General features: G+C 43.1%; 3 protein-coding genes across 7 annotated transcripts in view; 2 read left to right on the top strand and 1 right to left on the bottom strand.

The window, feature by feature from the left end:
* LOC129456146 (NLR family CARD domain-containing protein 3-like) overlaps nucleotides 1-26,292 on the bottom strand; it is a 217,679-nt gene that overhangs the window by 122,264 nt on the left and 69,123 nt on the right. The gene's annotated exons all lie outside the window — the stretch shown is intronic.
* Nucleotides 706-7,304, top strand: LOC129457183 (protein NLRC3-like). Of its 4 annotated transcripts, none has more exons than XM_055229732.1 (8): nucleotides 706-787; nucleotides 1,036-1,160; nucleotides 2,431-2,559; nucleotides 2,642-2,728; nucleotides 4,188-4,286; nucleotides 4,350-4,419; nucleotides 4,520-4,718; nucleotides 4,806-7,304. In XM_055229732.1, exons 3-8 carry the CDS (start codon nucleotides 2,504-2,506, stop codon nucleotides 6,404-6,406), a joined length of 2,112 nt encoding a protein of 703 aa, XP_055085707.1. In that variant the 5' UTR covers nucleotides 706-787; nucleotides 1,036-1,160; nucleotides 2,431-2,503; the 3' UTR covers nucleotides 6,407-7,304. The 4 variants fall into 4 exon arrangements, with proteins under 4 accessions (XP_055085707.1, XP_055085708.1, XP_055085709.1 ...); XM_055229733.1 differs by having other exon boundaries at nucleotides 973-1,160; XM_055229735.1 differs by lacking the exon at nucleotides 706-787 and having other exon boundaries at nucleotides 1,108-2,095.
* LOC117387012 (NLR family CARD domain-containing protein 3-like) lies at nucleotides 14,048-25,520 on the top strand. Of its 2 annotated transcripts, none has more exons than XM_055229708.1 (12): nucleotides 14,048-14,137; nucleotides 15,006-15,134; nucleotides 15,217-15,303; nucleotides 17,004-17,102; nucleotides 17,172-17,241; nucleotides 17,342-17,540; nucleotides 17,628-19,407; nucleotides 19,478-19,645; nucleotides 20,017-20,184; nucleotides 20,250-20,414; nucleotides 23,159-23,205; nucleotides 23,858-25,520. In XM_055229708.1, exons 2-12 carry the CDS (start codon nucleotides 15,079-15,081, stop codon nucleotides 24,406-24,408), a joined length of 3,390 nt encoding a protein of 1,129 aa, XP_055085683.1. In that variant the 5' UTR covers nucleotides 14,048-14,137; nucleotides 15,006-15,078; the 3' UTR covers nucleotides 24,409-25,520. The 2 variants fall into 2 exon arrangements, with proteins under 2 accessions (XP_055085683.1, XP_055085682.1); XM_055229707.1 differs by having other exon boundaries at nucleotides 14,054-14,137; nucleotides 15,022-15,134.

Below are 26,292 nucleotides of genomic sequence, written 5' to 3'. Positions count from 1 at the left end.
TTTTACTTAACTCTGTGTTCATCCTTGTAATAAGTTTTTTATAATTGTCACTGGAGAAAAATATATTGATGTCATCTGCAAATAAAATTATTTTCAATATGTTAGATGTTTTAAATATGTCATTTATATACAAATCAAATAATTTAGGTCCCAAAATTGAGCCTTGTGGCACCTCACAATTAGAACTCATAAATCTGGACGTGTATCCATTTATTTTCACAAACTGTTGTCTTTCAGTCAGATAACTTTCAATCCAGTTTAGTGCATTGCCCCTTATGCCACACAGTTTAAGTTTTTGGAGTAGTACTGAGATCAGTGAAAACCCTCACAACATACTTTTTGTTTTCTAGTGCATTGGTTATCTCCTCGACAGTGTCCATAAGTCTAAACCCAGACTGACTCTCACTGATTATTTCATATTTATCTAAAAATGATTCCAATCTGTTATTGGAACAGATAACAGATCTGTTAATTCTGTTGACATAATTGTTTAGTCCTGGTTTAGTACTAGTTCAGTCCTGGTTTAGTCCTGGTTTAGTCCTGGTTTAGTCCTCTCCTCCATATTTATGTCCTACTGGTTCATTTCAGGTGTGTCAGACTAAATGAGGTCTACACAGACACAGAGCTCAGGGGCAGCCTCCTGTCACTCAGCCAAGTCAAGCCCCGCCCACCTGGACTGAGCCAATAGAGGAGCAGCTCTGAGCCACAACAGGAAGAACAACACCCACAGATAATTTCCACTGCGCACTTTTCTCTGAGACACTTTGGACTCTTTGGACTCGCTCAGGTTTCAATACTTTGATTCTATTCAATGCTGGGTTCAGTCGTGGTTTAGTTCTGGTTTAGTTCTGTACTTTAGTCCTGGTTTAGTCCTGGTTTTGTCCTAGTTTAGACCTGGTTTAGTCCTGGTTTAGTCCTGGTTTAGTCCTGGTTTAGTCCTCTCCTCCATATTTGTGTCCTGGTTCATTTCAGGTGTGTCAGACTAAATGAGGTCTACACAGACACAGAGCTCAGGTTCTTTCTCCTGTCACTCAGCCAAGTCAAGCCCCGCCCACCTGGACTGAGGCCAATAGAAAAGCAGGTCTGAACCACTGCAGGATGAACAACAGACCCAAGACCACTTTTACCTGAGACACTTTGGACTCTTCGGATCCGCTCAGGTTTCACTATTTTGATTTTATTCAATGCTGGTTTAGTCCTGGTTTAGTCCTGGTTTAGTCCTGTTTTAGTCCTGGTTTAGTCCTGGTTTAGTCCTGGTTTGATTTAGTTTGTTCGTTTATTTCCTGTTTATTGTCTGTTTAAATTTATTCTTTATTACAGAATTTGTAATTTTAACATTTGTACAATGTAATATCAGCGTAAAACTGCCAAATCTGAGCTAAAAACATCATCAGTTCCACATTTTGACACAAAACTAACTTAAAATCAGACGATGGTTCCTTGGAAATCACCTGATACGTAAAAGGATAAACTTTTGCAGAGGATCTGTCCAGACACGTCTGTGTTGTCCATGACTGTCGATTCAGCCTCTACATCTGTGTTTGTCTGTTGTTTGTGTTGAGGACTTATTTCACGTTGAAGGAAAAAGAAATAATAATGAGGCGAGTCTGACTTACTCCGCACTCCGTCACAGGCTTGTCAGGCGCATGCGCACTCTGTCACAGGCTTCTGTCAGACGCATGCGCACTCTGTCACAGGCTTCTGTCAGGCGCATGCGCACTCTGTCACTCAAACATGCGGCCTCTGCAGTGAAAATGAGAAAGGGCCAAACCTGTGACAGTTTTAGTGACTTCGCCCTCAACTTAAAGTCAAATGACCCCATAGTTATAGATCTTGTTATGAATAGTGTCATAACCCGGCTCCAAGCCATGACGGAAAATACACAAAACCAGATATTCAATTAAATAAGGTGTTTATTAATCTAAACGAATTGCCAAATAAGGTAACGAAAAGGAATTAGGAGACGCGCAGGTGACCGGCTGGGAGCAGGGTGAGCCAGCCCGAGCTTCTGACGTGCACGAGCTTTTAAAGGTGCAGTGCGTCGGGCCCTTGACGCACGCACCAGGAGTGCATCTTCCAGCTCCACCTGCACAAAGTAAGAAGATAACACACGGTAATTCATCTAAAGATGGGGACCGTGACAATAAACATAATTGTGTTTTTCAGTGGTTTTAAATGACTTTTATTTCGTCTTCAGGCAGTGATTTGGACTTTTGTGTTGTGGATTAAACTAAAATGAGACTTTCTCTTGATTTTGCTCGTGTGATTTGATTCATTCTGTGTCTTTTTCATTTCTAATTATTGAATATTTCATTACATTTTAAGTGTTCTTTTTATTTCTCTTTGTTTCTGCTAAATCTAGTTGTGAGGTTTTCTTGAGCCATAGAAAATATCGTCTGTATTTACATGTTTACACATGTTTGACTTTAGAGTGGACTTTTGGCAGTGGCTTCATGCGTCGCCTCCTCCTGAGGGTCTGAGATCACATGAACCTGGACTGAGCATGGATCAGAGAGAGACCAGAGAGGACGGAGCCCCTCCCTCTATAAAAGCTCACAGGTAAGAGAGGATCACTAACACTCCACCACTGTTCTCCATGTCAGAGCTCAGACTAAAGCCACTGCTCCATCTGTGTCCACAGACCTGCTCCTGAGGCCAGAGGCGTCTCATTCAAGAGTGATCGCTCTAAAGGAGGATGGATAACATTTAAAAGAGAACATGGTCCAGAGTAAGTCAGACTCACCTCATAATGTCAGGACTTTATGTTCACAGCCTTTTTAGAATGATATGGATGACTTGTTTTTTATTAAACTCAACATAAGTGTAAGAGCTGCAGATGACCTCTGTGACTGTGAGGAGGAACTTCATGCTCGTCTCAGCAGCAGGAAATGCAACACACTTATGTCTTTGTCCTACAAAAGTCCTTCTATGAGATCCTAGTCCAGGCCCATCACCCGCTGGACCTGCTCAAGTCACATGACTTTAACCACTGTGTTTCTCCAACAGAGACACTTTTGATTTGAAACTGGAATTAAAATGGAGTCTGAAAAGAGACAACAGTCGACAAACTTCTTTCAGTAAAAGGAAAAAAACAACAAACTTTAATAATTCAGATAAAACTGTCATGGCCCAGACAAATAGACAAGTTTATTATAACACAATTCACACACAAAGTCATTCAAAGAGCTTTACAGAATAAGAAAGACATTAAACTCACAAAACAAACAAAACATAAATAATCATAATAAAAGTGTAGAGCTGAATAAAACCTCTCAGTCATATGCACAGATAAACAGAACCGTTTGAGCCTGGATTTAAACACTGTCAGAGCAGAGGCCTGTCTCACATCTTCAGGAAGGAACTAGACCAGGACTAAACCAGGACTAAACCAGGACTAAACCAGGACTAAACCAGGACTAAACCAGGCCTACAGAATGACTCCATCAGGAGTTGGGTCCCTGAGGTCCTCCTCATGTGAGATGGTTCATGTGGCTCATGTCAGATGTTCTTTGGTGCTGGTCCATGGAGAGACTTGTTCTTGCTGCATTGCTCATGTTTGTCTGGATGTGAACAGTTTGAAATGCTTGACTTTCTCTGGTCTTTTCTTGTAATAGTTTTATTTTTGAATGTGTGGATGTGTCTTAGTTGTCCAGGGCCCACACTGGCAGAAGTCCTGTGTTTTGGAGTAGAGAGGGCTTTACTGTGCTGCTCTGTATGGGATGTTTTTTATTCATACAGGGACAGTGTCACTAAACACTGACCAAAAGGAAAGATGCATTGTACCAGGTTAGAGCAGAAAATGATCATTTCCACCTGTCGTCCCTGGGCAGGTTGATGTAACAGTTTACAGAATCTAAAAGTAGATGGAAACATGACCATATCACCAAACATTATCACATATAAGTTACTAACATTTCATTCATAAAACAAGTGTCCTGCTTTTAGACCAGACGTAATAAAACAATGACAGAATGTGACTGCAGTGACCCCTACAGTACAGTCCTGGTAACACCATGATAAACAGTGTAGAATGAGAACTTTATAATAACAGTGTCTACAGTTGTTTGTGTGAAAATTGAACCACAGACAGAACCAGAAGACATTGTATGTGATGATTCTGCAGTGAGGTGAACACAAGTGTTAAGAAGAGTCAGTGTGACTGAAGTGTGTTTTCTTCTGTGTCTCAGGATCCACCAGAAACATCCTCCATCTGAACCTGGTCCCATCTGTGAGTCCCTCAGGAGTGACTGGTCTATGGACCGTCCACCTAAGTTTTCCACAGAACCGTGAGTTTCCACTGAATAAAACAATTGAAATGAACATAAGTGTTTGATGAGTCTCTCTCACAGAGTGGAGCAGCAGGGTCCAGAGGTCTCCAGTGGTCAGCACCATCAGACACAGCTGGACTCCATATTTAAGGTCTGTCACTAAAGTTTGTAAATGTTCAGATGAATGAGAACTTGTTCCACACAGATCTGACACTGACTGCATTTGTGTTGTTTATAATGTGTCTGTTCAGCTTCTGGAGGAGGACATCTTCACTTTTGTCCAGAAGGAGCTGAAGAAGCTCCACAAGGTTCTGAGTACAGATTACCCAGAATGCTTAGAGCCAGAGGAGGATGAAGAGCAGAGGAGCAGCAGTGAGGCTGTTCTGAAGATCACACTGAACTTCCTGAGGAGGATGAAGCAGAAGGAGTTGGCTGAGCGTCTGTGGAGCAGTAGGACCATTTAACACATTTAACAAGGTGCTCACAGTCGTTTTATATTCTCTGAGACTCAGGCCTGTATCTGTTGTCTTCATTCAGGGAGTTATTCTGGAGTTTATCAGCATAAACTGAAGTCTAACCTGCAGCAGAAGTTTGAGTGTGTGTTTGAGGGCATCACTAAAGCAGGAAACCCCACCCTTCTGAATCAGATCTACACAGAGCTCTACATCACAGAGGGAGGGTCTTCAGAGGTCAACCAGGAACATGAGGTCAGACACATGGAAAGAGCCTCCAGGAAACCAGGCCCAGCAGAGACACCCATCACATGTGAAGACATGTTTAAAGGCCCAGCTCACACACATGGACCAATCAGAACAGTGCTGACAAAGGGAGTGGCTGGCATCGGGAAAACAGTGCTCACTCAGAAGTTCAGTCTGGACTGGGCTGAAGGCAAAGCCAACCAGGACATACAGCTGCTGTTCCCGTTCACTTTCAGAGCACTCAATGTGCTGAAGGAGAGAAGCTTCAGCTTGGTGACACTTGTTCATCACTTCTTTAGTCAAACACAAACAGAACTCTGCAGCTTTGAAGACCTCCAGGTGCTCTTCATCTTTGACGGTCTGGACGAGTGCAGACTTCCTCTGGACTTCACCAAAACCAAGGCCCTGACCGACCCCACAGAGTCCGCCTCACTGCACGTGCTGCTGGTAAACCTCATCAGGGGGAGCCTGCTTCCCTCCGCTCACCTCTGGATAACCACACGACCTGCAGCGGCCAATCAGATCCCTGCTGAGTGCGTCTCCATGGTGACAGAGGTCAGAGGGTTCACCGACCCACAGAAGGAGCAGTACTTCAGGAAGAGGTTCAGAGACGAGGCCGACACAATCATCTCCCACATCAAGACGTCCAGAAGCCTCCACATCATGTGCTACATGCCAATCTTCTGCTGGATCACTGCCACAGTCCTGGAGTATTTGTTGAAAAGCAGAGAGAGAGGAGAGCTGCCCAAGACCCTGACTCAGATGTACATCCACTTCCTGGTGGTTCAGGCCAAAGTCAAGAACATCAAGTATGAAGAAGGATCTGAGACAGACCCACACTGGAGTCCAAAGACCAGGAAGATGGTGAAGTCTCTGGGAAAACTGGCCTTTGAGCAGCTGCAGAAAGGAAACCTGATCTTCTACGAGAGTGACCTGAGTGAGTGTGGACTGGACGCTGCAGAGGCCTCAGTGTACTCTGGAGTGTTCACACAGGTCTTTAGAGAGGAGTCGGGCCTGTACCAGGACAAGGTCTACTGCTTCATCCATCTGAGTGTGCAGGAGTTTCTGGCTGCTCTTCACGTCCATCAGACCTTCATCAACACTGGGATGAATTTACTTGTGGAGAAAAAGTCTGTAATCTCCTTTTTAAAGTATAACATCATTTACAGTGATTCACTCAAGTTCTATCACTCTGCTGTGGACCAGGCCTTACAGAGTCCAAATGGACATCTGGACCTGCTCCTTCGCTTCCTCCTGGGTCTTTCACTGTCGACCAATCAGAGCCTACTACAAGGTCTGATGACACAGACAGGAAGTAGCTCCCAAACCAATCAGAAAACAGCTGAGTACATCAAGAAGAAGCTGAGTGAGGATGTGTCTGCAGAGAGGAGCATCAACCTGCTCCACTGTCTGAATGAACTGAATGAGCCTTTCCCGTAAACAGTTGACGTAGCAGCCATGTTGTTTCTGCCAGCAATGAGTAGAAGCTGCAGTTCGTGTTAAATAAGTGCTAAAATATCCTTCACAGAGTTTAAAGGAGCATATGCCTTTAAGACTTTTCTGCACAAATGCGATTTATGTTTGACTCTTTCTTTGCTAATTACATCACGTTGTACAGACACGACACACTGTTATAATGAGGACTTTAAACTTTAAACTCATTTTTAGGGATGATTATTGATTGAAACTAACCTGGAAGTGACACAAACAGAATAAAAGTTATATCTCAGTGATGAAGCAAATCAAATATTGTGCAGATTATAAAGCCCTGAATCTATTGTACTGTTGTGTTGTTTTACCTTGAGTGTGTGTGTGTGTGTTGATGTAAATGTTGTGTTATTTCACTTACATGTGTATCTGTTTTATATGTTGTAAGTAACAGTCGTTAAGAGAATAAGGTAGTATCTGTATAATTATTCAAAAGTAAAACAAAGGTTTGTGTTTAAATGTCAGGATGACGTCTACATGGAGTTGAAAATACTGAACGGGGTGAGATTAAATCAGTATTTTTACTTCTTCTCACTCCCTTTCCAGTGAATATATGTTATAATCCCTATATACTCTGTAAACTGAAACATGTGGACGTTTCTTTGAGCTCTGCATATGGTCGAAATCAAAAGAATCGATCAATAATCAATGATGCATATAACTGTTGTCATCTGCCTAAATGTGTCTGTTCTTCACATCATAAACTTTTGAACATTAAAGACGTGTTTCCTGTTTTCTGGTGCGTTTGAATGTGTTCCAGAGGCTAAAGTGTGATCACATTTATGTATTATGTAATGTTATAAAGTGTGATGTAGTGGCGCCGCACTCGGCCCCTAAACACGCTCTAGAACACATATGTCAAACTCAAGGCCCGGGGGCAAAATGCGGCCCGCCACGTCATTTTATGTGGCCCGCGAGAAGATAAATTAAGGCTTGACTGTCATTTTAAAACAAGTCTGTGCTGATTTAATGTTTGCGTCGACAATAAACTAATGAGATTTTCCCAACAAGTGACACTGAGAAATATTTGCAAATAATCAGCCCAAATTGTTCAGGAAGAGGAAAATTGTGGGCGTGGAAGAAAGTTTCAAGAAAGACGCTAAAGGTGAATACAAGTTTGTGCTTTAAGGAGAAAATCTGTATGTTTTTTGTGTTATGAGGCGGAGTCGGTCCAATCTACGTCGACATTTAGACACAGAACACGGAGCTAAGTATGAAAAAGTTCATCTGCAAGAAAAACAACAAAGTGTCCAATTATTAAAAGACTAAAAAAGTCTGTTTTTGAAGCAGAGCTGAAGGTTCTGACCAGATACACACGTTTAAAAATGTGAGTTTATCAGGAAATACACAGTCACCCGGAGTTACACAGACACGTAATATTTGCAACTTGAATAAGTAATAAACACAGAAACAGTAATTTAACAAGTTTAAAAGTAGTTACGTTTATTTTACATGACATTTGTTTCCATTTCGTGACATTTATCCTGCCACAGTCACATCTGGCCCTTGACGGCGGCCATTTTGCTGATGTGGCCCTCGTTAAAAATGAGTTTGACGCCTCTGCTCTAGAACAATCTCCAGATGAAGACTTTGAACACAACGCTTTGAGACTCACATGATCACGTTATGTGTGTTGAATAAATGTGATTGGTATAATATACACACAGAGCCCACATTAGCGTCAAACTCACTCATTCTGCATAAAGAGGCGGGCCTGTTTGTGGTTGGTCGGTCGCTCGTTCACTCGTCCAGCAAAGGCAAAGCTTCTCTTCTAGACAACAGTCGACTAAGTGACTGCTGCAGACTAAAGCTGCTGAACTGTGTGAGCCAAAGTCAAGGCCCCAGACAAACGTGTGGTAAAGTGACATCATGCTGCGTCCATGCGCTGGTCACATGTGTTTATTTAGACTAACAGCATCAGAAAAGGGCGGGGCCAAGGCACGCCATAATGTGCCATATTATACACACACATTTAACCAATCAGAAAGTCACATTTATGATGAGGAGCAAATCAGGTCAGGTTCTGGTTTAGTCCTGGTTTAGACCTGGTTTAGTCCTGGTTTAGTCCTGGTTTTAAACGTGGGCTTAGTCTTGGTTTAGACATCGTTTAGTCCCGGTTTAGACCTGGTTTATACCTGGTTTACACCTGGTTTAGTTCTGGTTTAGTCCTGGTTTAGTCCTGGTTTAGTCCTAGTTTAGACCTGAGTTAGTCCTGGTTTAGTCCTGGTTTAGTCCTGGTTTAGACCCGAGTTAGTCCTGGTTTAGTCCTTGTTTAGACCTGGTTCAGTCCTGGTTTAGTCCTGGTTTAGTCCTGGTTTAGTCCTGGTTTGCACCTGGTTTAGTCCTGGTTTAGTTCTGGTTTAGTCCTGGTTATAGTCCTGTTTTTAGTCCTGGTTTAGTCCTGGTTTAGACCCGAGTTAGTCCTGGTTTAGTCCTGGTTTATACCTGGTTTACACCTGATTTAGTCCTGGTTTAGTTCTGGTTTAGTTCTGGTTTAGTCCTGGTTTAGTCCTGGTTTAGTCCTGGTTTAGACCTGGTTTAGTCCTGGTTTAGACCTGGTTTAGTCCTGGTTTAGACCTGGTTTAGTCCTGGTTTAGACCTGATTTAGTCCTGGTTTAGTCCTGGTTTAGTCCTGGTTTAGTCCTGGTTTAGACCTGGTTTAGTCCTGGTTTAGACCTGATTTAGTCCTGGTTTAGACCTGGTTTAGTCCTGGTTTAGACCTGATTTAGTCCTGGTTTAGTCCTGGTTTAGTCCTGGTTTAGACCTGGTTTAGTCCTGGTTTAGATCTGGTTTAGTCCTGGTTTAGTCCTGGTTTAGTTCTGGTTTAGACCTGGTTTAGTCCTGGTTTAGTCCTGGTTTAGTCCTGGTTTAGACTTGAGTTAGTTCTGGTTTATTTCCAGGTTATAAACGTTGTTCCTAAATGGAGAAAGTCTGTTTAATCTGTGTCTTGTATCAAATTAACATCAAAATGTTTCATCTACATTTTTATCTTTTTTTTAATGTCCAAGTCATTGTTAAATCCACACAAATGTTTCTTTAAAATGCTTTTTTAAATGAACAAAGAGTCAAATGGTTTATGACAGATAGTTGTGTTAATCTGTATATTAAAAGCAGAAAATTCCAAGTTTTATGCTGTTCATGAATGAAACATGAGGAAAAGAAGATTCACATTGGAGAGTAAAGTATCATATAGACACGTGCTGCCCTCTTGTGATCACCATGAGTACTACATCAACCTTGTTTTAGTAAAAAATACAAACATTTTAATATGAGGGGGACAAATAAATTCTTTCTAAATATATTTAAAAGGGGGTGGATTTCAGTTCAGGCTGTTATCCCTGATTCAACATGTTTAGTTTATAGTATCCTTAAAATGTGTAGGTAGAAAGGAGCTTATACAATAAAGAAAAGCTCCCACATCTAAAATACATTAAATCTCACCATTTTCTAAACTAAATTCATGATCAGCTTCTTTTGCCTGGGCCTGATCACAAGTGTGAGTTGCACCTGTCTCCTGCAGGTGTGACATCATCTGTAGACCCGTCCATGTTAGTCCAAAAGACAAAATCTTGACACTAGGTCTGACCTTTTTCACTCTACATCATGATCCTGTGTCATAAACATTCTCACCAAAGCTTTGTCTACACCAGTACAACCCGCTGTCTCTCCTGATCAGGTTCCTCCAGAGGATTTCAACACTGGAGAAGTGTCCATGATACTATCGTCTTTCAGCAGAAGGAAACACTTTACACATGATTTGACTGTGTAGAAAATGTCCTCGTCTTTGTTGTGGCCTTTTGTCCATAAAGTGAAATAACACAACAAATAAGGAGACAGGAGGAAGAACTATTAAACAGAACAGTTTTAAGTCTCTGTATTGGACTAAACCGGCATAACGGGTTTTAATAGTGAACAGATCATGGAGTTTGTCTTTAGTCCTGGTTTAGACCTGGTTTAGTCCTGGTTTAGACCTGGTTTAGTTCTGGTTTGTTGATTGGTCTTATTTCGAGTTTGTGCCATGAAAAAAGAATAATCATGTTTACTACATTTACATTGTAAACAAAAGAAAAACACATCTCGAAAAGGAGAAAGAAGAAAAACTTAAATTAACCCCTAACCCTGATCATAGTTTCAGAAATGATGTGGTTACTTTTGTACATTGATCCTGGAGCTTAACAAATATTTGCATATAGCAAAATAAATTACACATTACATCTGTATATATATGTGTGTGTGTATATATATATATATATATATATATATATATATATATATATATATATATATACACACACACATGTACACATTATGTACATATTTATCTACACATTAAATGCACATATGTCTATAAACATTTAATTTAATTTTTTTAAGATCACCCAGATCACCCTTATACAACGAAAGCAAAAATTCTTTATAATTCCTTTTTAAACCTGTAAATATTTACAGGTTTAAGAAGACACACACACACACACACACACACACACACCCCCACACCCCCACTCACACACCCCCACACCCCCACTCACACACACACCCCCACATCCACACCCACTCCCACACAAACACACGCACACACCCCCCCCCACACACACACTCTTGTCCTGGTGGTTCTCACTGATTTTGTTTTAAATTTACCCCTTCCCCTTAAATCACAGTGTACGTCCTGTGAGCTGAACAGTTTTGGATATTTAATTTTAATTTAATTTCTTTATACAAAAGCAAAGCAGTGTAGAATTTTACCAGATCAAAAAATGTTAATACTTTTGATTTGAAAAACAGATTGTGTGTATGGTCCAGGTAACCAACCGTGTGCACGTTTTTGCAATTTGAAAAGGGGAAGAAGTAACGTTTGGTATTTGTCCCAATTTTCAATACAATATGTGAGATATGGAAGTGTGAGTGAGCAGTACAGTGTGTACAGAGCCTTTGATTAAGAATGTATTTCCCTTTGTTGATTACAGCAACACTTTTTGAGACCTTAGATCGATGAAAAGATGGAAACCACACATCACATACAATCATTATACCTAAAAATGTAATATTAGAAACCCACTCAATTTTAACCACATCAACAAGTATTTAAAGTTCTGAATTTCTTTTATAATGACCAAAAACATAGCTTTTGTCTTTTTTAAATTTAGGGATAACTTATTGGAATCCATCCATAATTTAATTTTACTTAACTCTGTGTTCATCCTTGTAATAAGTTTTTTTAGGCCCGAGCCCCTACAGGGCGTAGGGCCTATTGCTTCCGTTGCAGACTGTCTTCACGAAGTTGCGCGCTTCGCGCGCAACTTCGTGGCAGCACCGCGACCTTGCACAGACTCCTGTGTCCTAGCAACCCATGCCGTAGGCATGGGTTTGCATATTTGTTGTTGCTAGCATGTCAGCGTCAACATCGAGTCAATGGGGGAAGCCCATTGACTCGATGTTGACGCTGACATGCGTCAACAGGAGTGAATAGCAGGAGTCGTCCCCCCCTGCACAGACTCCTGTATCCCAGCAACCCATGCTGTAGGCATGGGACATGCATATTTGTTCTTGCTCGCTTGTCAGCGTCAACATTGAGTCAATGGGCGAAGCCCATTGACTCAATGTTGACGCTGACGCAGCGCGAAGCGCTCATGTCCCCAAACACACTCCTGGCATCGAGCCCTATCCAAGCCCCCATGCCGCAGGCATGGGCCATACTTATAACTGCTAAAATGAATGGAAGTCAATGGGAGGTCAATGGCGGACCCCAACGTCATGGCGAATGACGAGCGCGTTAGCGCTCGTCATTCGCCATTGACCCCACGGTGACGTGGGGAAAGTCGAGAGCTTTCAAAAAACGTATAATATGTGTTTATAATGTTATCGGATATATTGTTTTTGCTAAAATTATTATTAGGCCCGAGCCCCTACAGGGCGTAGGGCCTATTGCTTCCGTTGCAGACTGTCTTCACGAAGTTGCGCACGAAGCGCGCAACTTCGTGGCAGCACCGCGACCTTGCACAGACTCCTGTGTCCTAGCAACCCATGCCGTAGGCATGGGTTGTTGTTGCTAGCATGTCAGCGTCAACATCGGTTTCCGTGCGGCGAAGCCGCAAAATTCCATCAGAATTTTTGCAATTTTCAAAAGTCTAAATTTGCTCCCGTTTGCGCATGCAAAGTCCGATTTGGCTCAAATTCGAATCAGTTGTAAAACTTTCGGGCTTAAAGCTACTCATTATGATAGAAACTAAATTGGCGCGATAGCGCCTCCTACAGAACATCTAATATATTTGTATGGACGGCCGAAAATTTAGTTTTCCCAAATGTTACCAAATTTGAGACAAAATTCCATTGGGTCATCCCAATCAATAAAGTCAATGAGACCTATGTCGTCTTTTGCACCGTGTTGCCATGGCGATGCGCCAAACTGCCAATGTTATCCTAATGGGAAACCTCACAATTTTTCCCATTCATGGGAAAAATATTAGTTTCATGGAATAATGTGAAATTTGACACCATGACTCTTCATGTCATCCTGATCAAAAAAGTCAATCAGACCCATGTCATATTTTCCACTGGGTTGCCATGGCGATGCGCGAAAGCGCCCATGTTATCCTAATGGGGAAATTTCCAAATTTTCGTACATTTCAAAGTCTTATAACGACATATTACCGTCAACGACGGACATAAAATTTGGCACAGTGATTCTTCAGGTCGTCCCCGTCAAAAAAGTCCGGGGGCCAAGTTTGTATTTTGCACGGTGTTGCCATGGCAATGCCTGGAAAACCCATGTTGTTGCATTTTGTGCATCAGCACAAATTGACTTGTTTGGTGACAAGTGCAGCCCAAAGCCGCAATAAAAAAGGGACAAGTGGCGTGTTAGCGCCACCCACAGGGAGTGCCAGGTCGGCCGAGTGCAAAGCACGGCCCGCGAGGGCCGTTCGATGCCGCTTGCGGCTTTAATTTTATAATTGTCACTGGAGAAAAATATATTGATGTCATCTGCAAATAAAATTATTTTCAATATGTTAGATGTTTTAAATATGTCATTTATATACAAATCAAATAATTTAGGTCCCAAAATTGAGCCTTGCGGCACCTCACAATTAGGACTCATAAATCTGGACGTGTATCCATTTATTTTCACAAACTGTTGTCTTTCAGTCAGATAACTTTCAATCCAGTTTAGTGCATTGCCCCTTATGCCACACAGTTTAAGTTTTTGGAGTAGTACTGAGATCAGTGAAAACCCTCACATCATACTTTTTGTTTTCTAGTGCATTGGTTATCTCCTCGACAGTGTCCATAAGTCTAAACCCAGACTGACTCTCACTGATTATTTCATATTTATCTAAAAATGATTCCAATCTGTTATTGGAACAGATAACAGATCTGTTAAATCTGTTGACATAATTGTTCAGTCCTGGTTTAGTCCTGGTTTAGTCCTGGTTTAGTCCTGGTTTAGTCCTCTCCTCCATATTTGTGTCCTGGTTCATTTCAGGTGTGTCAGACTAAATGAGGTCTACACAGACACAGAGCTCAGGTTCAGCCTCCTGTCACCTACCTGTGTGAAGCCCAGTGTGAAGTCCACCTGGACTGAGCCAATAGGGGAGCAGCTCTGAGTCACAACCGGAAAAACCCCACACCCAAGAGACTTCAACTACGCACTTTTCTCTGAGACACTTTGGACTCTTTGGACTCGCTCAGGTTTCAATACTTTGATTCTATTCAATGCTGGGTTTAGTCCTGGTTTAGTCCTGGTTTAGTTCTGGTTTAGTCCTGGTTTGATTTAGTTTATACCTCAGTTTGTTCGTTTATTTTCTGTTTATTGTCTGTTTAAGTTTATTCTTTATTACACAATTTGTAATGTTATCATCTGTACAATGTAATATCAGCGTAAAACTGCCAAATCTGAGCTAAAAACATAATCAGTTCCACGTTTTGACACAACACGAACTTAAAATAAGAGAATGTTTCTGCGAAATCACGTGATACGTAAAAGGCGGGACAACTGCAGAGGATCTGTCCAGACACGTTTGTTTGTCCCTGACTGTTGATTCAGCCTCTACATCTGTGTTTGTCTGTTGTTTGTTTTGAGGACTTATTCCTCACTGAAGGGAAAAAAAAGAATAATAATAAGAGCGCTGTCAGGCGCATGCGCACTCTGTCACTCAAACATGCAGCTTCTGCAGTGAAAATGAGAAAGGGCCAAACCTGTGACAGTTTTAGTGACTTCACCCTCAACTTAAAGTCAAATGACTCCATAGTTTTAGATCTTTTTAATAATAAACATAATTGTGTTTTTCAGTGGTTTTAAATGACTTTTATTTCGTCTTCAGGCAGTGATTTGAACTTTTGGATTGTGGATTCAACTAAAATGAGACTTTCTCTTGTTTTTGCTCGTGTGATTTGATTCATTCTGTGGCTTTTTCATTTCTAATTATTTAATATTTCATTACATTTTTTTACATTTTCTTTTTATTTCACTTTGTTTCTGCTAAATCTAGTTGTGAGGTTTTCTTGAGCCGTAGAAAATATCATCTGTATTTACATGTTTACACATGTTTGATTTTAGAGTGGACTTATGGCAGTGGCTTCATGCGTCGGCTCCTCCTGAGGGTCTGAGATCACATGAACCTGGACTGAGCATGGATCAGAGAGAGACCAGAGAGGACGGAGCCCCTCCCTCTATAAAAGCTCACAGGTAAGAGAGGATCACTAACACTCCACCACTGTTCTCCATGTCAGAGCTCAGACTAAAGCCACTGCTCCATCTGTGTCCACAGACCTGCTCCTGGGGCCAGGGCCGTCTCATTCAAGAGTGATCACTCGAAGAGAGAATTGATTAATTTTAAAAGAGAACATGGTCCAGAGTAAGTCAGACTCACCTCATAATGTCAGGACTTTATGTTCACAGCCTTTTTAGAATGATATGGATGACTTTTTATTAAACTCAACATAAGTGTAAGAGCTGCAGATGACCTCTGTGACTGTGAGGAGGAACTTCATGCTCGTCTCAGCAGCAGGAAATGCAACACACTTATGTCTTTGTCCTACAAAAGTCCTTCTATGAGATCCTAGTCCAGGCCCATCACCCGCTGGACCTGCTCAAGTCACATGACTTTAACCACTGTGTTTCTCCAACAGAGACACTTTTGATTTGAAACTGAAAAATGAAACACTGACTCCCCACATTTAGTCCTGAGTCTGGACACCAACAGGAGGCCAGGACTAAACCAGGACTAGACCAGGACTAGACCAGGACTAGACCAGGACTACAGAATGACTCCATCAGGAGTTGGGTCCCTGAGGTCCTCCTCATGTGAGATGGTTCATGTGGCTCATGTCAGATGTTCTTTGGTACTGGTCCATGGAGAGACTTGTTCATGCTGCATTGCTCATGTTTGTCTGGATGTGAACAGTTTGAAATGTTTGACTTTCTCTGGTCTTTTCTTGTTAGGCCCGCGCCCCTACAGGGCGTAGGCCTATTGCTTCCGCAACGCATCGTTACAGACTGTCAACATCGAGTCAATGGGCGAAGCTCGATGTTGACGCTGACATGCGTTAACAGGAGTCAATAGGAGGAGTCATCCCCCATCGCCCCCTGCACAGACTCCTGTGTCCTAGCAACCCATGCCGTAGGCATGGGACATGCATATTTGTTCTTGCTAGCATGTCAGCGTCAACATTGGGTCAATGGGCGAAGCCCATTGACTCAATGTTGACGCTGACGCAGCGCGAAGCGCTCATGTCCCCAAACACACTCCTGGCATCGAGCCCTATCCAAGCCCCCATGCCGCAGGCATGGGCCATACTTGTTACTGCTAAAATTAATGGAAGTCAATGGGAGGTCAATGGCGGACCCCGACGCCATGGGGGTCCGCCATGGGGGGATGCCATTTTTGCTCCGTGTTGCCATGGCGATGCGCCAAACTGCCAATGTTATCCTAATGGGAATCCTCCCAATTTTTCCTATTCATGGGAAAAATATTAGTTTCATGGAATAATGTGAAATTTGGCACTATGACTCCTCATGTCATCCTGATCAAAAAAGTCAATCAGACCCATGTCATATTTTTCACTGGGTTGCCATGGCGATGCGCGAAAGCGCCCATGTTATCGTAATGGGAAAATTTCCAAATTTTCGTACATTTCAAAGTCTTATAATGACTTATTACCGTCAACGACGAACATAAAATTTGGAACAGTGATTCTTCAGGTCGTCCCCGACAAAAAAGTCCAACGGGCCAAGTTTGTATTTTGCACGGTGTTGCCATGGCTATGCCTGGAAAACCCATGTTTTTGCATTTTGTGCATCAGCACAAATTGACTTGTTTGGTGACAAGTGCAGCCCAAAGTCGCAATAAAAAAGGGACAAGTGGCACATTAGCGCCACCCACAGGGAGTGCAGGGTCGGCCTAGTGCGAAGCACGGCCCGCGAGGGCCGTTTGATGCCGCTTGCGGCTTTAATCTTTATTTACTTTTACCAGCTCCAGCTGTTTTAATGGACTGTGCAGTCACAAGTGTAAAGAAGAGTCAGTGTGACTGAAGTGTGTTTTCTTCTGTGTCTCAGGATCCACCAGAAACATCCTCCATCTGAACCTGGTCCCATCTGTGAGTCCCTCAGGAGTGACTGGTCTATGAACTATCCACCTCTTTTTTCCACAGAGCCGTGAGTTTCCACAAGTGTTGAATACATCAATAGAAATGAACATAAGTGTTTGATGAGTCTCTCTCACAGAGTGGAGCAGCAGGGTCCAGAGGTCTCCAGTGGTCAGCACCATCAGACACAGCTGGACTCCATATTTAAGGTCTGTCACTAAAGTTTGTAAATGTTCAGATGAATGAGAACTTGTTCCACACAGATCTGACACTGACTGCATTTGTGTTGTTTATAATGTGTCTGTTCAGCTTCTGGAGGAGGACATCTTCACTTTTGTCCAGAAGGAGCTGAAGAAGCTCCACAAGGTTCTGAGTACAGATTACCCAGAATGCTTAGAGCCAGAGGAGGATGAAGAGCAGAGGAGCAGCAGTGAGGCTGTTCTGAAGATCACACTGAACTTCCTGAGGAGGATGAAGCAGAAGGAGCTGGCTGAGCGTCTGTGGAGCAGTAGGACCATTTAACACATTTAACAAGGTGCTCACAGTCGTTTTATATTCTCTGAGACTCAGGCCTGTATCTGTTGCCTTCATTCAGGGAGTTATTCTGGAGTTTGTCAGCGTAAACTGAAGTCTAACCTGCAGCAGAAGTTTGAGTGTGTGTTTGAGGGCATCGCTAAAGCAGGAAACCCCACCCTTCTGAATCAGATCTACACAGAGCTCTACATCACAGAGGGAGGGTCTTCAGAGGTCAACCAGGAACATGAGGTCAGACACATGGAAACAGCCTCCAGGAAACCAGGCCCAGCAGAGACACCCATCACATGTGAAGACATGTTTAAAGGCTCAGCTCACACATATGGACCAATCAGAACAGTGCTGACAAAGGGAGTGGCTGGCATTGGGAAAACAGCGCTCACTCAGAAGTTCAGTCTGGACTGGGCTGAAGGCAAAGCCAACCAGGACATACAGCTGCTGTTCCCGTTCACTTTCAGAGCACTCAATGTGCTGAAGGAGAGAAGCTTCAGCTTGGTGACACTTGTTCATCACTTCTTTAGTCAAACACAAACAGAACTCTGCAGCTTTGAAGACCTCCAGGTGCTCTTCATCTTTGACGGTCTGGACGAGTGCAGACTTCCTCTGGACTTCACCAAAACCAAGGCCCTGACCGACCCCACAGAGTCCGCCTCACTGCATGTGCTGCTGGTAAACCTCATCAGGGGGAGCCTGCTTCCCTCCGCTCGCCTCTGGATAACCACACGACCTGCTGCGGCCAATCAGATCCCTGCATGTTACGTCTCCATGGTGACAGAGGTCAGAGGGTTCACCGACCCACAGAAGGAGCAGTACTTCAGGAAGAGGTTCAGAGATGAGGCCAACACAATCATCTCCCACATCAAGACGTCCAGAAGCCTCCACATCATGTGCTACATGCCAATCTTCTGCTGGATCGCTGCCACAGTCCTGGAGCATGTGTTAAAAAGCAGAGAGAGAGAAGAGCTGCCCAAGACCCTGACTCAGATGTACATCCACTTCCTGGTGGTTCAGGCCAAAGTCAAGAACATCAAGTATGAAGAAGGATCTGAGACAGACCCACACTGGAGTCCAGAGACCAGGAAGATGGTGGAGTCTCTGGGAAAACTGGCCTTTGAGCAGCTGCAGAAAGGAAACCTGATCTTCTACGAGTGTGACCTGAGTGAGTGTGGACTGGACGCTGCAGCGGCCTCAGTGTACTCTGGAGTGTTCACACAGGTCTTTAGAGAGGAGCCAGGCCTGTACCAGGACAAGGTCTACTGCTTCATCCATCTGAGTGTGCAGGAGTTTCTGGCTGCTCTTCACGTCCATCAGACCTTCATCAACACTGGGATCAACCTGCTCTTAGAGAAAAAAAAATCATCACGGACAACTAGCAGTACATCAGTCCAGTTTTACCAGAGAGGTGTGGACCAGGCCTTACAGAGTCCAAATGGACACTTGGACCTGCTCCTCCGCTTCCTCCTGGGTCTTTCACTGTCGACTAATCAGAGCCTTCTACAAGGTCTGCTGACACCGACAGAAAAGAGCTTCAAGACCAATCAGAAAACAGCAGAGTACATCAAGAAGAAGCTGAGTGAGGATGTGTCTGCAGAGAGGAGCATCAACCTGCTCCACTGTCTGAATGAACTGAATGATCGTTCTCTGGTGGAGCAGATCCAACAGTACCTGAGTTCAGGACTTCTGTCTGAAGCTAAACTGTCTCCTGCTCAGTGGTCAGCTCTGGCCTTCATCTTACTGTCATCAGAAGAAGATCTGGAGCAGTTTGAGCTGAAGAAATACTCTGCTTCAGAGGAGGCTCTCCTGAGGCTGCTGCCAGTGGTCAAGGCCTCCAACAAAGCTCTGTGAGTAACATTTGTTTAACAGAGGATGGTTTGATTCAACTTCTACATCAACAATGTTTTCTCTCTCTAGACTGAGCGGCTGTAACCTGTCAGAGAGAAGCTGTGAAGCTCTGTCCTCAGTCCTCAGCTCCTCTAGTCTGAGAGTCCTGGATCTCAGTCTCAACGACTTGAAGGACTCAGGGTTGGAGATGTTATCTGTTGGTCTGAAGAGTCCTCACTGTAAACTGGAACAGCTCAGGTCAGAGGGGTTAATATTACTCACTATTATTTCATAACTTATTGGTCCTTGCATTGGAAAATAACATTTGATAAAAGTGAGATGGGAATTTTTTATTTGTCTCATTTTGGGTTAAATGCAGGGGCGGAGTGGGGCTCTGAAATCTTCCAAGAGCCCAGAAACAAATGACGGTTGGACCACTGAGCTCCTCACAGAGACAGAGCAGAGTCGCTCAGTGTCAGATGGAGAGATGTGAGAGGAGCAGCCGCTCCCTTCAGCCACACCCCTCTCACATCTCTCATGTCTGGAGTCAAACAAGCACCGGCCCCACAGGCTGAGGCTTAAACTCTTGTGTGGTGGTTCTAGTCTCTAATGTCCCTCTGTCTCCTCAGTCTGTCCCTCTGTGGACTGTCCCCTCACAGCTGTGGGCCTCTGGCCTCAGTCCTCAGCTCCTCCAGTCTCACACACCTGGATCTCAGTCACAACGACCTCCAGGACTCAGGAGTGGAGCTGCTGTGTTCTGGACTGAAGAGCGCCCCCTGCAGACTGGAGACGCTCAGGTGAGAGTCTCCCATGATGCACTCTGCCCCCTTGTGTCCACATGAGTGTAATGCTGTGTCTTTAGGCTGTCTGGATGTCTGGTCTCACAGAGGGGCGGGGCTGCTCTGGCCTCAGCTCTGAGCTCCGCCCCCTCCCACCTGAGAGAGTTAGACCTGAGCTACAACCATCCAGGACCCTCAGCCGAGCTCCTGACCGCTCTACAGGACCAGCGCCCCCTGCTGTCTGTCAGGTGAGAGCGCCCCCTGCTGTCTGTCAAAGGCACAACCACACACACAGCAGCACACTGGAGGTGAGGCCTTTAGGCACAAAGGCAGAGGAACCACCAACCCTCAGGCGACTCCCAGCTCCATCTGCATTGTTCAAGGATGTTGGACCTGGTTTATGGATCAGATCTGTGTAATTACTGGACCTCACAAGAACTGAAAACTGGCACAAAGGTCAGAGTTTTCTCTGTCAGCTCAAATGAACAAAGGTGAAGATACTTCAGTGCTCACACTAAGACTTGTCCTGCAGCAGTAGTACTACTACTAATACTACTAATACTAGTATGTGTACTAGTAGTATTTATACTTGTATATATCCCCTGTGGAGCCTTAAAGACAGAAGTGTCAGGACTGTCCCAGAGCTCGATGGGGTTGGGCTGAGGTCTGTCCTGGATCTTGGGTTTAGACCTGGTCCTTCTCCTGGTCTCAGTCTGGATCTGAGGGTCCACTGTGCAGGACTCAGGGTGGGGTTCTGACAGGACTGGGTCTCTACCCTGTGCACGTGGGTGTTGAGGATGAGGAGATATATACATACATACACCTAAGTCCTGTGCTTGTCCTGTGTTTACAGAGCTGAAAACTCCATGGCTAACTCCCCGCGCACATATTCACTTATTTATTTATCCACTCTGGGTTTGAAGACTTTAGCGGCTGTTTCTCACTGATTCCTGGGTCTTTGTGGATCATTTAAAAAGTGACAGAGACAAGTCTGAGCTCCATCTGTCTGTACAACAGGGCTCTAATCCTCATGTCCAGTGTGAAATGTAGTTCCAAAGAGAATCTTAAAGTCAGTCCTGAAGCTGACAGGGAGCCAGAGGCCCACACAGGAGAAACGTGCTCATGTTTCCTGGGGCCTGTGAGCGCTGCAGCATGCAGTCACTAAGAGTGACTTAAAGTGGACTTTTCCTCAAATCAGGAGCAGTAGAACTGTCCATTCAACACAAAAACTACTGGAGAGTCTGTGTCCTTCATGCCCCATGTGCTGAAAGAACCAGTTTATGATGAGTGTGAATGTGGTGTGTTCATCATTCTCAGGACTTTAAAGGCCCATATTACACTATTCTCTCATCTGTTCTAATGTTGTTTCCTCATCACAAACAGACCTGGAGTTGTGTTTTGTTTCATTCTCACATGTTTAACACACAAACCTGCACATTTAGGCTGAGTTCTTCTCTCAGACAGAAAACACTCTGTTCCACCTTGTGATGTCATCATGTGGTGATACAGGAAGTGCTCCACTGTGTTTTTAAACTAGAATCATTTGGATCATTTCAGTCACTTAAAAAGTAGCACCTCATGACATCACAAGGTGGAACAGAGCATTTTGAGCTTTGGAGACTAATAATAAATGATTCCTCAAACCTGTGAATGAAACAAAACACAAGTCCAGTTTGTTTTTGAGGAGGAAACATCATTATAACATGGAGCTCACAGAGTCACTTTTACATAATCTAGGACTTTAAAAAGCAGAGGGTTGGTCATTAGAGTCTGAGCAGAGATATGAACTTTGACCTGAGTCTATAAAGTCAAATGTATTTCCAAAGACAAAATAAAGCAGCAGTGAACATGGAGAATATAAAGGAGAGGAGGAGACAAACATGTGGACAATTCAAATCACTGCTTTAGAGCTGAAACATCACAACAAACTGAAACTGACATTTAAAAAACATCAAGTGTTTCAGTCGGATGTCGTGTGTTTCAGTCTGATGTCATGTAATCGTGAAGGAAGAGATTGTAGACCAGGTAGACAGTTGAAAGAAGTTTATCTGATCAGATGAATGAAGTTACAGACAGCAGGCACATGCGTTTCGTTTCAGAGGAGTTTTCCTGTACTTAAAGCCTTTTCATGGTACTATCTATAGAAGGCAGGTCTTATAAGGACTTAACTAATTTTACATACTGTCCGTACAAGGTCATAAAGGGATGTATGTTTAGCTGTTTACAGAGCGGTAGAATACGTCACTAAGAGATGCCTGCAGTCACTGAAAACATGGATTACTAGACCTCTTGTCAACCTGAAGAGGAAAACCAGTATCATGTGACCGAAGCGACTGGTTCTAGTGGAGACATTCTAAAATAAGTTTGTGTCACATTCTTGCAGAGAAACAAGTTCACCTCAATGCTTAAGACACAAAATTATCAACTCAAGGTTTAAAAGTAAAAATTATGCTTTCATGTCGCGTGTTTCAGTCTGATGTCGTGTGTTTCAGTCTCATGTCGTGTGTTTCAGTCTGATGTCCTGTGTTTCAGTCTGATGTCCTGTGTTTCAGTCTGATGTCGTGTGTTTCAGTCTGATGTCGTGTGTTTCAGTCTGACGTCGCGTGTTTCAGTCTGATGTCCTGTGTTTCAGTCTGATGTCCTGTGTTTCAGTCTGATGTCCTGTGTTTCAGTCTGATGTCGTGTGTTTCAGTCTGATGTCGTGTGTTTCAGTCTGATGTCGTGTGTTTCAGTCTGATGTCGTGTGTTTCAGTCTGATGTCGTGTGTTTCAGTTCGATGTCGTGTGTTTCAGTCTGATGTCCTGTGTTTCAGTCTGATGTCCTGTGTTTCAGTCTGATGTCGTGTGTTTCAGTCTGATGTCGTGTGTTTCAGTCTGATGTCGTGTGTTTCAGTCTGATGTCGTGTGTTTCAGTCTGATGTCGTGTGTTTCAGTTCGATGTCGTGTGTTTCAGTCTGATGTCGTGTGTTTCAGTCTGATGTCGTGTGTTTCAGACTGGACCATGCTGGAGCTCAGTGGTTAACACCAGGACTCAGAAAGTGTAAGTTTTGAGAAACTCCATTTGAAACAGACACTTATTTAAATGGATAAAATGGTCCAAGGACCTCACATAGAATATATATTGTTGTGTGGCCTCAGACTGTGAGGTCCACAGCTGTGTCCATGACTGAATCCAGAGTTCTTCTTAAAGCAGATCCTGAAGAGTCCAGTCTGGAGCTGTGTAACTGCACTCATGTTTCAGCTCAAACACAACAGTGATCTTCATTCTTCTTCTGGAGACAGTGGATTTAAACCAATCCCCTGTTCTCCTCTCCTTCATATAGAGACATTTTAAAGGAGAAAGTCTGTGTCATGGAGCACAGAGGAGTGTAGGAATGTGTGGAGTGACGTCAGAGACTGGAGCTGCACTTTGTCACTGCAGCAACAAACTCAAGTTTTACACTGAAAAGAATCTGAAATAGATGTGAGGCTCTGAAACTAAAGGAAATATAGAGCTGAAGCAAAAGAAACATGAGCCAAATATAAGACTGACATGATTCACAAATAAAATCATCAGAATAAAAATACATTCATCATAAATAATTGACTTTAAATCCATCTTTCATGAATAGATTGACCCATATTAAACTATAATTAAATGTGTGTCTCCACATGGGACTAACTGCTGCTGTGTTGTGTCTTCTCTCCATCAGATTTCTGTGATCTCACTCTGGATCCAAACACAGCTCACAGAAAACTCAAACTGTCTGACAACAACAAGAAGGTGACACGTGTGACAGAGGAGCAGCCGTATCCAGATCATCAGGACAGATTTGAGAACTGGAAACAGATTCTGTGTTCCACTGGTCTGACTGGTCGCTGTTACTGGGAGGTCCAGTGGAGTGGATGTGTTGAGATATCAGTGTCTTACAGAGGAATCAGAAGGAAAGGAGACAGTGTTGACAGTTTGTTTGGAGGCAATGATCAGTCCTGGAGTCTGGAGTGTTCTGGAGGTGGTTTCTCTGTTTATCATAATAACAAACGCACCTCCCTCCCTCAGCCCAGGTCCTCCTCTTCTGGGACAGTCTCAGTGTTTGTGGACTGTCCTGCTGGCTCTCTGTCCTTCTACACAGTCTCCTCTGACCAACTGACCCACCTCCACACCTTCAACACCACATTCACTCAGACTCTGATCCCTGGGTTTAGTCTCTATTCTGACTCCTCAGTGTCTCTGTGTCCGACAGACTCACCCTCCTCTGAGTAAAATACAACAGTCAAATCTGTAGAAAAATCACTTTTTAAATGTTGATTTTATTTTGACTCCATTTGATCAGAGATTTATTTTATATTGTTTTATTTCCTCTAAAAGACAAACTGCACAAACAAGTCATGTAGTATTAGTAGTAGTAGTATTCGTAGTCATAGCAGTTTTGCTCTTGTTTTTCCTCATCACAAACATCTAATGCTCTTGTTTTTAGCCTGATTTACTCTGCCTCACACTGTGACACTTCCACATGACCCTTAAATGTTCTTCTCTTTATTTAAATTCAAATACACTGTCAGTCAAATATCTCTAAGTGTTTTATCGACTTACACCTGTTGATTTTATTATTATCATCACAATTTAAATATTTGTGTTTGATTTACTCTGTGTGAGTCTCAAGCTGTAAATATATTGTATTATTACTATAGAGCTTCCTGTAGCTGAAAGAATATTCTTTAAATCAGCTCTGTTGTGTATAAGTCTCTCCATGGCCTCGGTCCAAAGTTCATCTCCGGCATGTTAGAGCCACATGAACCATCTCACACTCTGAGGACTTCAGGGACCGGCCTCCTGCTGGTGCCAGAGTCAGGACTAAACATGGAGAATCAGCATTTCAGTTTTATGCAGCTAAAACTTGGAACAGTCTGAAGATGTGAGACAGGCCTCTACTTTGACAATGTTTAAATCCAGACTCAAAACTGTTCTGTTTATCTGTGCAGACGACTGAGAGGTTTTTATTCTGCCTCTTCTCCTTTAATGGTAATTTTATGATGACAAAAGAAACATGGACTGATGGACTTTTATTAGACATAGTAAAGTGACAGGAAAGTTTTTGAGAAGTGACAGGAAAGTTTTTTTGTAAAGTCATGGGAAAGTTCTTAAACTGAACAAGACAGTGTTTAAAGAGCGAGAGAGAGAGTTTTTAAAGGGGCAAACGAGTGGGTGAGAGCTGCAGATTGGGTGATTATTTATGTTTTGATTTGTGTGATTTTAATGTCTTTCTTATTCTGTAAAGCACTTTGAATTACCTTGTGTACAAATTGTGCTATACAAATAAACTTGCCTTGCCTTTGTATTCACATTATGTAAAAAAACACGCGGCCACTTGTGTAATCACCATTTTGATTTGTGATCAACATTGTATTTGTTTATACCTTCCCTTAGATCACATGTGTCAAACTCAATGAGGTGAAGAGAGAGAAAGAAGACAACAGAGAGAGGAGAGGGAGAAAGAAAGGAGGACAAAAGAGAAAAGAGAGAGGCAGAAAAAGTGTGAGAGACGGGGGGAGGTGGAAAACATAAAAGGACAAAGAAAGGACATGTTATTTTTGAGACAAGGGAAGGTCAGAGATGAGTCTGTAGTTGGATAATAGATCAGGTTCAATGGAAATTAAAACAATATTAAAAGGATTTGACAAATTAATAAAAAGGTGAAAGTAAAAATGCTCCATATCCATATTATTTTCTTCATGACAAAAGTGAAACAAAAAGTCCAGATCACAAAGAAAAGCCTGATGATTGACCCAGTGAAACTCAAACACCGTCTTTCTCTCAGATATGAGTCAAGTACAAACTCAAACTGTTGTGTGAAAGTGTCAAGATAAAGCCTCCACTGAGCGTTATGGTCGAGATGTGATTACAGTCAGAAAAGTCACTGAGGATGTTCAAAAACCCTCGTCTTATATAAGGAACCTGTCATTTCACACTGGAATATTTGTCTCTCTTTTCACAAATGGAAACAAACTGTCGTGATCCCTGTTTTGCTCTCCTTGTGTTCTCGCTTCCCCCTCCCTCACCTGCCTGTCTCCGGAGCTGGGCGGAGTCCTGACTCCTCCTGCGCGCACCTGCTTCCCATCAACACAATCAACACCACCCGCCGTGGAT

The sequence above is a fragment of the Periophthalmus magnuspinnatus genome, chromosome 19 (assembly GCF_009829125.3).
Source record: "Periophthalmus magnuspinnatus isolate fPerMag1 chromosome 19, fPerMag1.2.pri, whole genome shotgun sequence".
Classification (NCBI taxonomy): domain Eukaryota; kingdom Metazoa; phylum Chordata; class Actinopteri; order Gobiiformes; family Gobiidae; genus Periophthalmus; species Periophthalmus magnuspinnatus.
The sequence above is the reverse complement of the archived record's forward strand: the minus strand, read 5'-3'. Positions and strand labels throughout refer to the sequence as shown.

Bases quoted from the DNA above. Each gene is read 5' to 3' on its own strand.
- LOC129457183 (XM_055229734.1), top strand. From the start codon at position 2,417: ATGTTTGACTTTAGAGTGGACTTTTGGCAGTGGCTTCATGCGTCGCCT. The intron at 2,560-2,641 runs GTAAGAGAGGAT...CTGTGTCCACAG, and splicing joins CCCTCTATAAAAGCTCACAG to ACCTGCTCCTGAGGCCAGAG. The intron at 2,729-4,187 runs GTAAGTCAGACT...TCTGTGTCTCAG, and splicing joins AAAAGAGAACATGGTCCAGA to GATCCACCAGAAACATCCTC.
- LOC117387012 (XM_055229708.1), top strand. From the start codon at position 15,079: ATGGATCAGAGAGAGACCAGAGAGGACGGAGCCCCTCCCTCTATAAAA. The intron at 17,541-17,627 runs GTAGGACCATTT...GCCTTCATTCAG, and splicing joins GGCTGAGCGTCTGTGGAGCA to GGAGTTATTCTGGAGTTTGT. The intron at 19,646-20,016 runs GTCAGAGGGGTT...CTGTCTCCTCAG, and splicing joins TGTAAACTGGAACAGCTCAG to TCTGTCCCTCTGTGGACTGT.